General features: G+C 30.3%; 1 protein-coding gene across 5 annotated transcripts in view; it reads right to left on the bottom strand.

The window, feature by feature from the left end:
- Positions 1-3221: 3221 nt before the first annotated feature.
- LOC124362548 (hexosaminidase D-like) overlaps positions 3222-15626 on the bottom strand; it is a 30926-nt gene continuing 18521 nt past the window's right edge. For all 5 annotated transcript variants that reach the window (XM_046817160.1, XM_046817161.1, XM_046817159.1 and 2 more), the window contains exons 8-12: positions 14549-14744; positions 13418-13585; positions 10180-10290; positions 8020-8106; positions 3222-5017 (exon numbers count right to left, since the gene is read on the bottom strand). In XM_046817160.1, coding sequence (XP_046673116.1) covers positions 4849-5017; positions 8020-8106; positions 10180-10290; positions 13418-13585; positions 14549-14744 — 731 coding nt within the window. In that variant the 3' untranslated portion in view covers positions 3222-4848. The remainder of the gene's footprint in view (positions 5018-8019; positions 8107-10179; positions 10291-13417; positions 13586-14548; positions 14745-15626) is intronic.

Below are 15626 nucleotides of genomic sequence, written 5' to 3'. Positions count from 1 at the left end.
ATTATACAGAAGTTTAGGAATTTGATCCAAGAGAGTAGAATATGATAAGATCCTTTTCACTTTACACAAGAAGAGGAATGGATTAGTGAAAGAGTTGAAGTGTGATGTGTTGCAAGGTATCACAAATTTGTACATGTCTTTTAGGAGAGATGAGAAATGAATTTAACCTTAGCACTCGCAGTCGATTTTTTATCAAACCTGTTATTGGATGATTCGCTCACTTTTTCATATGGTATGTAAAAGATCATGGTTTACTGTAAACCTACATGCATTACCTCTAGTAATTTTGTTCATAATGGACTAGAGAAACTGTGATGTATGATATAAATTATTAATATTAATATTTAAAATTTTCATTTTAAGTCAAAGTTATAAAAACCAGTTATAAAAAATAAAAATGTAGTGGTGGTGTAACTAGAAAGATAGTTATGTAACCAAATTTAAAATTCCAAAATAATATTCTAGTTTTAAAAATGTATAGTTTAATGGTTTTTATGTACTGTGTATGACATATTACAGTATAAAAACTGGAAATCATACTTGAAAATCATAATTTTTTGTCATGGAAACATTTAACATTTAAAATTATAGCACAAAACACATCAATTGATATGACAACATACTCAATGACATCACAATTAACATAAAGGGAACAAATAGACACAATTATTCAGCTTTCCAATGATATATAAATCATATGGTTTTTACAAATCATCTTTTTTTCTTCTCTTTTAAGTCTCAGCTTAGCTATGTTGGTTTCGATGTACACTGGTTTATTTTTCAAAGTACACACAGACTGTTTCGTGTCTATACATGATTGGCCCTCCCCGAGATTTGAACCCGTGATCTCTCAGTTAAAGAGCTGAGACTATAACAAATTAGTCTACGGAGGAGGACTTATAAATCATATCACATGTCATTGTTAACCATTTTGTATATCTCATTTGATCTTGTTTGAAAGTTGTATAACATTTTCTAAACCATAAATAAAAGGTTAATGAGCTGTTTTGTTAATCTCCCAAGTTTTATTATGTATGTACTAAAATATAACATTTTTAATACAAATTATGAAGGAAACAGGATTTTTCCGGACATTTGCCATCGTTCAGTGAAACAAAAAATCAACAACAACAAAATAACAAAAAACAAAAAATATCCGGAAAAATCCTGTTTCCTTCACTGAACGATGGCAAATATCCGGAAAAATCCTGTTTCCTTCACAATCCTTCCATCGTCAAAAATAAACTTCAAACAAAGAATACAAATTAATCAACTGAGATGAAATAAATCAATTTATTGTTTTTTATTTCAAATGTAATTTAATTATACAAAATATGAATTGACACAATATCACAAAATACAAACATCTAGATCTACAAAATATTGATAAATAATTTTTAATGCCAACTGATTCACAAAATTTGAAAATCACTATATGAACTGATAATAGAATGTAGTATTATTATGTTTATTGCTACACCCAAACAAAAAAAAAAAAAAAAAACTATGATGTGAACTGATTTTAGAATGCAGTATTATTTTTATTACCTACTGATCCATACATTGGAAAATCAGTGTGAACTGGTTCTAGAATGAGTTATTTTTATAATGTCATTTATTATTTTATCACCGATTTATTATCACTGATTTTTATCAGTTTTATATTGCTAACATCACGAATGTTACAATTATTGCAATAAATAAAAATTATTTCCACACTCTTTGACAACTGAACTTTAATTATGAAGTTAAAATTCTGTGTGAAATTTAAAATTTTTAGTAATTCTGTTCAGGCAATATGGTAGAAATAACTGGTATAGTTTTAAATGAAAAATGAAATTTTACAATAAATAACTTTGTAGAAAACACTCACTAGTCCAAAATATAAGTTGTATTATAGTGTATAATATAATATACTAGCAGTTACCCGCGACTTTGCAAGCAATTTCTAGTCATTGCACGTGTTATAAATTTATGGTCATTATAATTTATTCAGGTTTTAGTATTTTTTGTGGCGTAGTTTATTTTGCCTTGTTTCCCTGATCAAGAATAAATAAATAGTAAATTTATATATATATATATATATATATATATATATATATATATATATATATATATTTCTTTTATTACCAGCTGTTAATACTTTCAGCTGAAGTTCATCAAAGAGGCAGAAACATTTGTTTACATTTAAAATTTAGAAAATTATTATTGTAACGTGCTTGATAAGTAATGTAATGCAGATTGCATAGAAGAAGTTATTACCTAATTTCAAATTTAGATTACACCAATGATCAATAAACTATCTAATGCAATGAAAATACTATTAAACGTTGTTATAAAAACCACCTAAAAAGGCCGTAAATGTCTCACATAAGGTAATCGAATTTGGTTAGATCGAAGGTAAATGAAAAGAGCCGAAAGAAGACGCTTTGATCGAAATTAGTTTTTGTTGATACATTTTCTTGATCAGAGCACAAGGAAAACCACAACCACAATAATACTGGAAATATCTTAGACAGAAAATTAATTTTAACATACCGAATTTGATTCATTATAACCTAATTAGTTTATCGAGATTCATCAATATAAATTATTGTACTGAATAACTTATCAACACCTAGCATAAACCATGAAATATAGAGGTAGGAAATATGGCACATACCTTCATAATGTGCTCAAGAGGCTCACGAAAAAACTACTATCAATTATATCAGGAATGTTGAGAATGCGATAGAAAAAGAATATGTGAACACAGTGTATTGTTTTTCAACAGGAAATTGCGTGCGAAGCAGCGGGCTACGTCTAGTATATATATACATACATACATACATACACAGGTCTGAGAAATCTACTTCTGTCAAAAGACAACTAACAGTATGATTTTATAAGTCTTAAATTTATAGTAAAAGTTAGATAGTAACTTTGTCTTTGATATCTGTATTACAGTACTTACCAAACACTGCATACTTAATATTTTCTAAACTGTATAGTTAAAAGTACATTTTTATTAAAACTTTTAATTTTTTTATCTGGATATTTTCTTAGTCTGTGCTCAACAGCGGTTGCAGAAAATGTTGAAATAAGACATGTTATTACTATCAAATTTACTCTTATGCTTTCAAAAATGTAAACGAATTGAAAATAGTTATTAAATTAAATAAACAATAGCTGTGCTGTCATAAAACAATGTTTACACAGAACAGTTGATTACATTTAGCAGGTTCTATCAATTAATAATATTTATTTGCTGTAATGCAACTTTAGAGGCCAAGATAGGATTTCTCAAAACTTTAGAGACCAGTGGGGTGTAGCCTAAATGGATTTTTAAATTAATAATAAGCTTATATGTTAACCTGGGACCCTAAGAATTTCCATGTAAAATTTCAGTACAATCAATTCAGTAGTTTTTACATAACACACACACACAAAATACACAGGCAAACAGATTTTTATATAATAGTATAGATGTATTGTAGTACAATAAAGAAATGACAGACAATTAAAACAAGACTAGCATCAAGATTACAATTACACACAAATCTAGTAATAAGAGAGTGCACTGCTTATGTACAAACAAGTATAATATCTCATTATTAGATTCAATTATCACAAAAATATTACAAAATAAGGTATAATTTTTACTTCACTGTGCTAAATACAGTGGATAGTTTAATACTTTAAATTCTATGACAAATTTAATTATATCATACAGTATAAACAACTGGACCAGTGGGAACGTATATATTCATCTTCAGGCTCTAGTATCTATAACTTTATAAAGTAGGACATTTTAAAATTTGGCTATAGTCTAATACCCTTAATTTAAATATGCTTTAATATAGTTAATTCTTTTAAATAATTTCTTAAAATATATGGCTTAAACAATAAATTAAAATGTATATCTTAAAAGAATTACAGTATTTAGATATATAGAAGGATATAACTTTGATACATCATTCAACTATTTTAATACTTAGATTCAGCAATAAAATACTTTAAATTTAGTACTACCATCAACTATAAGGTGTATAATAACACTGAAACTAATGATGGTTTAGTTACCAAATTAATTTAAAAAATCTCATATAATATTCAGAAGAAGTTGGGGGAAGTGATTTTATTGGTTAGAAAACTTTATAAATTCCCATAAAATTTAAAAACACAATTCTTAAAATAAAATGCACTATTCAAGATGAAGACTTAACAGCAGCCATTTATACAAACTATACATAGTGCTAAGTAATACCAGTGATGTATGTAAATAGGTCTTTACAGAATATATAAATAATTACAAAATATTTCACATTATTGATTATATTTAAAATATGATATTCTTCCATTTTTCTTTTAAGGGGATATTAATAGGATATGTCTGTTTGCATACAACATGTATGTCATCTATGTAGAAGAGCTAAACCAAATGGATAAAACTTATGAGAAAAAGCGGAAACACTACAATACTAAATGAATATGATCTTATGAAACTTATTACAGGCTGACAGAATGATCACAGGTTGCTTACACACTGTTGCTGTTACTATTATTGAAAATTAACTATTGCATACACAGAAAATAAATTTATAGCGTATCCCTATTACAGATCAGAACTTGTAAATACTTATCAACATAAATAAGATTCATAAAAAAAAGTTGGTAGGTATTATTTTAACAACATCGTGACAGTTCCGTGAATATTTTTTTCGGACCTTAGACCTCTGCAATTGTTTATAAATATCTTCAACAGAAGAAGAAATAAAGGAATGCCTGAAAATTAAATAGTTTTCTGCACCACAAACCTTAAATAGTTATTCCTATCGTATGAATAAGAAAATTATAAACACACTTCTGCTAGCTGTTGATTTGAAGCTGTCTGGAGGTAGCCTCTGAGATCTCACGTAGTCTCCTGGTACAAGGTGCCACTAAAGTACTGACCCACTCTGAGATAGTCCTCTCATAGTATACTTCAGGCAGATGCTGGAGAAGGTATCTTTCCAATGATTGCCACTCTTGCTCCAACCTACAGGAATAAAATAATCTTAACTGGTAGAAACAATAAAAATACAATTCCTACCTGACTCAGATAGAAGTGGGAAACCTTTCACAGCAATTGTTCTATTCCGATACGGGTCCAGCACACCATTTCCTGATCCTTAACCCTTTACTTAGCATGTATTCATTTAGATACATCATCCTGAGTGTATCCATGCTCAATTCTGTGACACATTTACTATATACTGCCATGTAAATAGGCTTAAAATAAGTATGAAAGCTTTCCGTTTTAAGATATTCCCATTATCCAGCAGGCTTTTACAGAATCTTTGGAAGAGATTATGGCAGCTGACTTCCAGGGAGCATTTGCAGTGTGGCAATCACATTGGCAACACTGTATCATTGCTCAATGAGCTATTTCGAAGATTTAACAATAACTGGTGATCAAATCAACTAATTGATCAACTCGGAGACCTCAGGAGAATTCACTCCTGGTTGATTAATACCTACCAGTAGAACTATACTGAGTACAGCAAAAGTCACTGTGTTACATAAATCTGGACATCCTTATGGATGTCCGGGAGCGAAATACTACTAACTGCTGTCTCTGGAAGTCAGCTGCCATAATCTCTTTCAAAGATCCTGTAACAGCCTGCTGGATAGTGGAAACAAAGGGTAAATTTTCAGACTTATCTTTGATTGATCTAGTGTACTGTGAAGAATGACTGTTTGAGGGGATGAGGCTCCCTTAAGGTTAAAGGCGTTTTAAAAGTATAAATGAAAGAGTGTTTTCTCTGTCTGCTTTGACTGGAAGAAACTGGAACAAAACTACTCCTTCTTCCCATGTAACATGCCTGAGATAGTACTCATTATCCCTCCTCAAGGAATCTCAACAGGAAGCTGCGCCTATCCCCGATCTTACCCATCCTAAATATTCTTTCTCTCCAAAAGCAGCACAATGATTCTTTAGGGCTAAGTACAAAGAGGGTTTCTTCACCTTCTTGTCTTAAATAAAAAAAGTAGTTTCAATAATAAAGTGCTCCTTCCTATACTATCTAAATTAATAATTAGTGAGAGATATATTCAAGCTATAATTAAGGTAGTTTCCATTCAGAAAGTGATGTCATTACCTCTATTTGGATACTCCTTACTCATGTATCAGATTTTCTGTATATGAAATGTGTATTCAGATTCAATTAGATGTCAGTAAATAATATTTAAATGTAATTTAAAATACATATCATAATTGTAAGATAACATTATATGCAGAGACAATTTATTATCATGTGTTTCTATAGTTTGAATATTAAATTTTAGTTCATCCAAATGACCCATTTTTTCTTTCTGTACTAAAAAACATCTGAACAGACAAGTTATACTACATTATCATGTAAAAGTGTGTATTGTGTAATGGGCTGTTTAATTTGTTCATGTGATAAAAAAGAAGAGTGCTCTATGATTAATCATCAATATAACATTGCTTTCAGGGTACAGTTTCTTTCTCAAGGCCCATTTGGTAAATCGTAAGGCATTGATGAATAAGCGCACGAGTTTACAAAGACTGAAGTTTATTTAGACTTCACAATAAAATCATATAAATATTTGAATTTTTGCTACATGGGATTAATTTGGTAAATTTTGATTAGAATGAAGTTCTAATAATAATAATAATAAGAATGGCTATGAGTTTGGTTTCTATTGCAAGCACACGTGAATAACCCAAAATTTGAGATTTTAGTTAATAATCTGAATTTTATGTTCTTTAAAAATGTTTTGCCATGATCACTTGAATGTTAAAACTATTTATATTTAAAATTTAGTGTAGTAGGTTAATTATTTATGTGAATTTACATATATTAGGTGGGCGGCTGTAGACTAAGATCCCAGTTGAGCTTTAACTGATTCTCACAAAGGAATAGACATTCTTCAGGCTGCAAGTGTCAAATTTGAGTTTTGTAATTTTAAATAATAAATGAACTTTAACAATATGAATTATTTCACTGAATTTAAAATGTTATGTTATTTATAATTGATTCTATTTTATATTATTATAATACTTTATTATGAAATGTGCTTTATAAAAACATTGCATATAGAAATTTGCTTGAGCTCTAGAACTCTATATTATTTCCTGGTAAATACTTTTTAATAACTTAAATAGTTTCTGGCTGATCTTAATTATTGTAATTATTTGTTCTACATGATCAATCAATGTTACAACATCATAACTGCCATTTGCCTACTCCCACGCTTGATTTGAATGTTGTAAAGTCGTATGTAATAAACAATCTACCTTTTATTATTTTAATATAAGAGGAAGACAGATCAAGCTGGAAATACATCTCAAATGCAAGGTAGCTCAAACTATATGATGACTAAAGAGTGAAACGAGTGTTCAAAATTAGTTCTAATCCTAAGCCAAGGTAATACACATTAATTTAACACTTAAAACACAATGTAATCCTCTTGTTCCTTGACACAATATATTATAGTCAATAATTTTCCATTTGCACAATAAAACTTGTTTTTATAATTTTTTAAAATTATTCTTTTCATGATTTAAAAATTTTAAACTGGGTATACAATTGCAAATCAAACACTGTGATATGATAGCTACGTGTGACATGTTTGGTAACACGTATGAAGCTGTAAAACATGAGTGCAAAACAAATGTTTGCTGTTCATGTTGAACACTTATGCACTTGGAGTTGGTATGGTGTGTGCATCAAAATGACCTGCTGAAATGTTTCAAATTATAGTAATATGTTATGAAAAAGTCTATAAAAGTTAATACTTACTGCATACTTATTGCATTAGGCAATTGTATTTATGACATTAGCTAAAAAATATGTAGTAGGTGTGTCATGTTTTTGTGTACATTTAAAAACATTATATTAGACCAATTGATCATCCATTTGTTAAATTACTACAGATAATCAAAACGGGTAGTCAAATGTATTGTATAAAAGAGAGAAGGAACATGAAACATTTGAAAATAATAAATACTATTACTACTACATAGTAACTCACTCTTTAAAAACTGAATGTAAACTCTCGATCTGCATGGGGTTGGTGAAGTTGTTTTCTATTTGCCAAGGATTTAGCCATGTTTGGATTCTGAAAAATATTGAAAATATAAAGTGCTAATTCTTCTGAGGAAACTTCTTACCTTTAAACAATAACAAACATATTATAAAATATCACTTAATAATACTGGACTTCACATGAACGAGTTTCACTTATTTCATTACATAAAGGAGTTTCTCAGCGGTAAGCACTTCAGTACTGATGATGAGGTGAAATAAGCAGTTAAAGATTGGTTATCCTCATAGGTGGCAGACATCTACGACATCAGCATTAAAAATCTCGTAGAACGTATGACAAATGTTTAAACAAAAAGGGAAACTATGTTGAAAAATAAAGAAAAATGTCAGGATCAAATAAAACTAGATTTTTAGTAAAATTTGTTGTTATTTATGATTGTTGTTAATGGTTAGGTGTAAGAGAGGACTTAACAGTCCTAAACTTGCCAATTCAGTTTGTTTTTCTTTGTGTTCAATAAAGACATCTTTCACTTAATTTAATTTAATTTCATTATTTATTTCTTATACGAAATTGAACCTTACTTTCTGGATGACCCTCCAGACCCTCCTTGACGGATCACCCTCCCTTGACAAGATAAGTAGAGCGTGACAGTAAAAATTAATTGTTACGAAGTCAAGGTTTACAATTTGTAATCAAAGAATTCGTTTATGGTGCAAAAGCGTTGATTTTGTTGCCAGTTCTTCAGGTCTTGGGTAAAGAGCTGCTTGTTGCTATTCTTCAGTACATCTGGCAAGGCGTTCTACATATTGGCACCAATATAGTTTTGTTTTCTGTGGAACTAAGTTGATGCACAGACAGGCTGTAGTTGTTTACATGCCTGGTATTGTAATGGTGATTAGATATACTTTTAGCTGTTTCTGATTCCTTAATGTTGACATTGGTTATCTCGTAATGTACATGTTGACCACTGTGAGAATCTTTGATTCTTGATAGGCTCTTCTACTCAGGTTTATTTGGACTGTAGATTATACAGAATTACAATTGTCCGTTTCTGAAGAACAAGAATGCGTTGCATGTTTTCAGCTGTAGTGCTGGCCCAGACAGCAATCCTGTATCAAAGGTGTGACTTAAAGCTTGGCACACTGTTAATGCTCAATGTGTGTCATGTCACTTAAATTTTTCATTCATCTTATTATAAACAAGCCTGAGGGTTGTTGATTGCAGAGGGTTGATGTATGCTGTCCATGAGAGTTTTTCATCCAGTGTTGTACCAAGGCATTTTATAGTTGTGAGTTCTTATATTTCAGGTAGTCTTCTGATGTTCTTGCTTTGCCTACCCAGGACTAGCTGTTTGGTTTTACTTTAATTCACAACAAAATCATTGTAGTGGTAGTATTGTATTGCCATGTTTAGGGCAATAGTACAAGTTAATCACCTCTTGGTTTACCAAGGAACAGTGTGTCATCAGCATACATAATCGTTCACTATAGTTTTGCATGTACATTTGAAGTCACTTATTATTTGATGGCTAGAAACTGAAAATAAAGCATTCTCAACTAGAAATATTTAACTAAGAAATGGAAACTATAAATGAATTTGAAAGACAACTTCTGCATGAAAAACAATAGTGAGGAAGTAAAAAAACCTCTGAAGATTGTGGCAGAGAAAAACAGAACTCATACATGACCATAAAATATTATAAAAAATCTCAAGAAAGAACTTGCACAGTTAAAGAAAAGCATTAAAAATACTAAACTGAAAGGGTAATTAAAAAAAAAAAAAATACATTGTTATAATTTGTATAAGTTAAATATTTTTATAAAATACCTAAGTGATTTTTCTAGCTGTTAGTACTTATGTAGCCTACTGTTAAAACTTAAAACAACTGTGCATATTTACAATAATTAAAAGAATGATGAAAATATAACCAGTGCAGTCTGTATTAACTTAAATTAAACCATAAAAAGAATGTGCTGAATAATGTGCTTGGCACTGTTCATTGATGCATAGCACTGTAGAATTAAAACTTGTACTTGATTTCTGCAGTGTTTTTTTTTTTTTAAAAAAAAGCTTATTGACATTTTAAATCAGATTTTAAAATAATTTTTTAACCATGAAAACATAATGCTCAATGTTCACACTCACTGGTCACTATCCAAAACATGGTTTTGTTTTGCTCGTAAATTGGCCAGCCACTCTACACCCACAGCTACCTTCCAACCTGGGAAACCCAACTCTTTTGGTATTGGCTGGGGTCTGTAAACAAACAAAAACGCAAGATTACTGAGAATTATTGAATTGCTATAAAACAAAACAAACATCACATTGTCATCATGTTCTTACAAAAAGAGCTAATAAATAGATGTGTGGTAACCAAATATGTTTAGGGAATACAAGGTACTTACCAAAGCATGGATTATATCATATAAGGGTTATTGTGTGAGAGGAGGTTTTGTGCTAAATTAAAAGCAAATTTGAAGTATTTTTAAAATATACTCCTCCAGTATCAATGCACTTTTAAAGTTGAATTTTCCAAATGAAGAAAGCACCCAGACACTTAAATTTTTTGTATAAGTAAAAACATTTACTAATTATGTTTTCTATTTCAGTTTCTAATTTACTAAGGTTACAAAAATCTGTTTCTAGTTTTAGAAATCAAAAGTTACAAATAGCAAAATTAGAAAGCACTTTACCTCACACAATCCTGTTTATATAGCTGTGTCAGATGAAGCACTGAGATAAAGAATTAGACTTCAAAGTTAGCACAATGTTTGATGAAAATTGTTGAGTGTATTATCTTCTTCTAAAAAAATTATGTCCTTTCACCTAAATCATACAAACAAAAGAAAAGAAAACTAAAAACCCTACATTATTTTCTTAACTGAATGCTCTTTTAAAGCACATTACAGTTGGTTCATTAAATTCATATAGAAATGTTCACACATCAATCTGCTAATCTAATAACTTCTAGCTTTAACACTTAACTATCAAATGCCAAGTGGGGCACTTAATTAGATTTACAATTATAATAGTCTAGTAATATACACTGTAGAAGTGTTATATATTGTAAGACATACGTAATTAATAGTATAACACAATTCATAGAATCAATGTACAGATAGTTGCTGGAAAGGAAGTCTTGTATTACAATTCGATACAAACATCCTCTGGATGTAAGTGGATACGCACATCCGCCCAGACACCGATGATGAACAAACAGGAAATGCTTGTTTAAGCAGCGGAAATGCTTATTTCTAAAAATCATGCGACGATGTAAGGGACAGCCATGGTGATATGAAAAATTGGTACTCACCAATTATGATGGAGAGATTTGGCAGAGGCGTGGTCATGAGCTGGCGGGAGAACAACATCAAAAATGAGGAACAAGGAGGAGAGGAGGAAGTCGAGGACAGGATTCGAAAAGCGACGTTCGGGAGTCCCAGTGCTTGTGTTCGTGTGCGGGAAAAATCTTTTAGGTGTAATAAGTGTCAAGTGCAAACAAATGTAAGTTAAGATAATCTTGTATTTAATTTTAGGAACGTAGTATTATATATCAGGATTCATTAACCCTCCGGCTGGCAACGTCGTAAATTACGACTCATTTTTTCCCGCTGTGAACTGGCAGAGTCGTAATATACGACTCATTAAACATCGTCTACTAATTACGTCATAGTTCCGATAATTACCGCTCGAATCGCATAAAAGTTATATCACTTTAATCACAAGATCCCAAGCCTTCTAATAATGTATTCACTTTTATATATATGAATATTTGTTATTTTACTGGCCGCTAAAAGCTCCCGACTACTTCCGCGTGACGCGACTCGGCAACTGTTAGTGCTTGTATATAGTCTTGTTTTTTTCAATTCTAATTTCATTTATAAATAAAAGTGTTTATAACTATGTATTTTCTTTTTGTGCACAAGTAAGTGAACATTATGCATATTTTAGATTTTTAAATAAAATTAATTTTGAGTTTTTTTTTTAATGGCTTAATATAAAAAAGTGTTTTTTTGAAAAAAAAAGTTTTGAGTTCTGACCATCAAACATCCACCATTATTTAGGCAAGTCAAATTATAATTATGTTTATATTGTACAACATATTCTGCAGAGTAATTTGATGTATAACACTTTTGTGTTTTTTCCAATAATTAATTGTACAGGATAAAAAATTAAAAACTCTGCACAAAGCTTCAAAACAGGGTGCCAGTCAAGGCTCAAATGCGCGCCAGCCGGAGGGTTAATCAATTTAATACGTCTCATTTACAATTCCAAGGTACCTGTACCTAAAGTAATGAAAAGAAAAGATTATAATGTGTAGAAATCAAAATGAATAGTTTAATATTGAAATTCATATTTTCTTATTTCATATATTTTATTTAAATGTTCTCAATTTGGAAAAGTCTCTCATTTGTTTTAATCATGTAAATTTATGTAAATGTTTAGATATTTTAAAAGAACGTTTTCTCATGTTAGTTCATGAACACATATTTATTGCAACACTACAAAAATTACTAATAAATGTTATAGTTAAATAAATTAAACATAAATTGTAATGAATAATTTAATATTAAACATAATTGGTATTAAATTTTGTGTTCAATGTGTCGGTTGACGTTATCCATTGTTAATTAAAATTTTAATCAATATAATGAGATGCTATTACAAATCAAATATGTGTTGGTTCATTTGAGGGTGTTGTGTTGCCAATCGAACCTGTTATTTAAATCCTCTCACAACAGCCCTTGCTCATAATACATATATATTTCACAACCTTAATCTAAACAAAACCAATCTTAAAAACCTTACAATATGAGTATCAGTACTTCTCTGAATATATCATATGAAGTTGTATGTAGTGCTGCTTCAGCATAAAAAACAAGATTGAGATATTTAACAAACTTGCCTTAGGATGATAAACCAAATTAGGAATAGTAATACAGGTTAGCCCAGAAACTATTTCACTCTAAAGTTTAAACTTCTTTCACTAAATGATCCCATTAGCAACAACTAACATTAGAATAATCATCAGATAAATAAAATTGATAAAAGATTATCTTATGGTAAAGTATCTATCCATTATGTATAAAATTAAAAATGGACCTTTTTTACATGAAAGATTAAAAATACCAAGGAATATGAAGGGAGAAATGAAATGAAAAGAAAATGAAATGAAATGAAATTCATTATGAAGGGAGCATTAAGAAGAATAATGTTCATAAAAATAAAAAAATTAGTTCCATTAATAATGTAATTTTCAAAAACTTTGTAAAAAATCTAAATAATCTTAGGTTGTAAGCTTGAAAAAAATTCAGCTATTATTTAGATTAACAGCTAATCCCAAAACATTTTTTTAACACAAATAATGTTTCATTAAACTGACCTTGGATAAGGGTTGAGGGAAAAACTGTTCTCTGTATACCCGAGCTGCTTTGATACAGAACGAAATACCTCCTCATTGAACTGGCGGCTCAACCAAATTTGAATGCAGAGGGCTAAGCTAGGAAGTGAAGGAGGTAACAGTTCACACAGGGTGGCATAGTGATCGTATCTGAAATGTACAAAAAACTTACGTTTAAATATCTTGATTTATAAAATAATACCACCCACTTAAACAATACTACAACAACATAAAACAAGATAAAATACACCCATTTTGGCCCTGGATTGGATAGTAACCTGTACAAAGTATGAATGGCCTAATAGACAAAATGTTAATAAATTAAACCTGTTTACTAATAGTGCTAATTAAAAAAAAGTTCAATGCAATGAATTGTCTTCTTATAATACATACAGGTAATTAATGAAATTGCCATTAGGAGATAAAAGCACCAAATTTAGAATATTTGTGGACAAAAAAAATGGTTTGTTCTATTAAGTTAACAAGAATACTTGTTTTATATAACATTTTCCTACAATAACAACATAAACCAATACAAAGTATCCTCCTCATAAATTGGTATTTAAATTTGGTATTCATTCATATGAAATAAAAGTTACATGCTTTTAAAAAGTTATTGAAGTTATAGGAATAAAAGTAAAAAGCCTCTGCTGTACATAAAATCTCTGAGACTAATCATTATTTAAAACATTAATAAGTGTAAAAATACAGTAACTAATATATATTTACAATTGATTTTGTTGTAAGTTTTTTTACACCTGAAGGAGAGGATGGATTTCAATTCTCAATATGTAGTGTTGTATTTTTGTAACATATACTGATTCCAAATGTCCAAAATCCTGTTATCCTTTCAAATTATTCATCATCAGTAATAATTTTTAAACAAAGAACTTAGAGCATAGTTGATTAAAAAGTGGATAAACTTTTAATTTGTTGTACAAAATGTTTTATTATAACATTAGAATTAATACTATAACGCACACACACACTCACGCGCACGCGCGCATATAATGTAAATGCCATCGTTCCTATTATATGGCATTGGGACTGACCCATGCACAACTCTTAGAGCAATGTTAATGCTATCAAAATGAGAATATAACAGTAGATGACCTGGACCAGCCAGTGAAAGCGATGCCGCAGACTTGCTGAAACCTGTCACTGATCTGCTCCTGGGTAGCAAGCCACTGTTGATGGTTAGAGACGTGATGTGAAATGACTGGCAACAGCTGACAGCTGCCTGTCGCCCCCTTGAAGGCCGAAGCCAACCAAATCCGAGGGAACACTTGACTGTACTTGTGCCACATTTCTGTAAAACAGTTGATTTATATTTACAGTATGGGAAATTTTGAGATATTTACTCTTATTTTACTTTTCCTATTTATGAAGTAAATCTTAAAGATTGACTGCTGGTAAATATTTATATTTTTGAAATACTACAACAATTTATTATTTTCTTCACACTAGTTATAGCAATTGTAAGGAAAGGGAGAGTTATGTTGTTCATCACAGCAGCAAAATGTTCTAAGCTATACGCACTCCCTGGGTGGTTAAAAACAAATGGCAATATTGATAGGTGGACTTTTACAACTCATGATCTCCCAGCTATTGTATGTCAGCAACCAAATGGCCATTTTCAGTGCGTTTCAAAAATGCAGGTTTAGTTTTAAATTAATGACACTGCAGGTTCAGGTGTGATTGTTTCAGAAACATCCTGCTACAAAACGTAATTTATGTACTAGCATTACAAGAAAGACACACGTAAGACCTGCTATTCACAGGGAACTGTGCTTATATTTTTAATATAAGCTTTTAGATGGCATTGAGCACAAGTGAGTGTAACTATGTTATCGATGACAAAACAGTCTGCCATAACAGCTGTGATGACGACATATTTATCGTAAGTGAAATTACTTGAAACTACCATTGTCAACATTAAAAAATCATCCAAAACCCAAATGTCAAACACATTTTAATATCCTACAACATAATATTTAACTTTAATGTCATTACAAGCAGTGAGAATACTCCTCTGATTATGATAATGACAGGAGTCTGATGACTTAGCCTGTAAATAATAACTTACTTTTGCTTTTGAATACAACAGATTTACATACTTTGTACTTAACTTGTTGCCAAAAATGGTATTCACTGGACTTATGTTTCTGTTTAAATCACCGATCTTTAAGAC

This window comes from Homalodisca vitripennis, chromosome 5 (assembly GCF_021130785.1).
Source record: "Homalodisca vitripennis isolate AUS2020 chromosome 5, UT_GWSS_2.1, whole genome shotgun sequence".
In the NCBI taxonomy this organism is placed as follows: domain Eukaryota; kingdom Metazoa; phylum Arthropoda; class Insecta; order Hemiptera; family Cicadellidae; genus Homalodisca; species Homalodisca vitripennis.
Note: the sequence above shows the minus strand (reverse complement) of the source record. Positions and strands in the feature narration are given on the sequence as shown.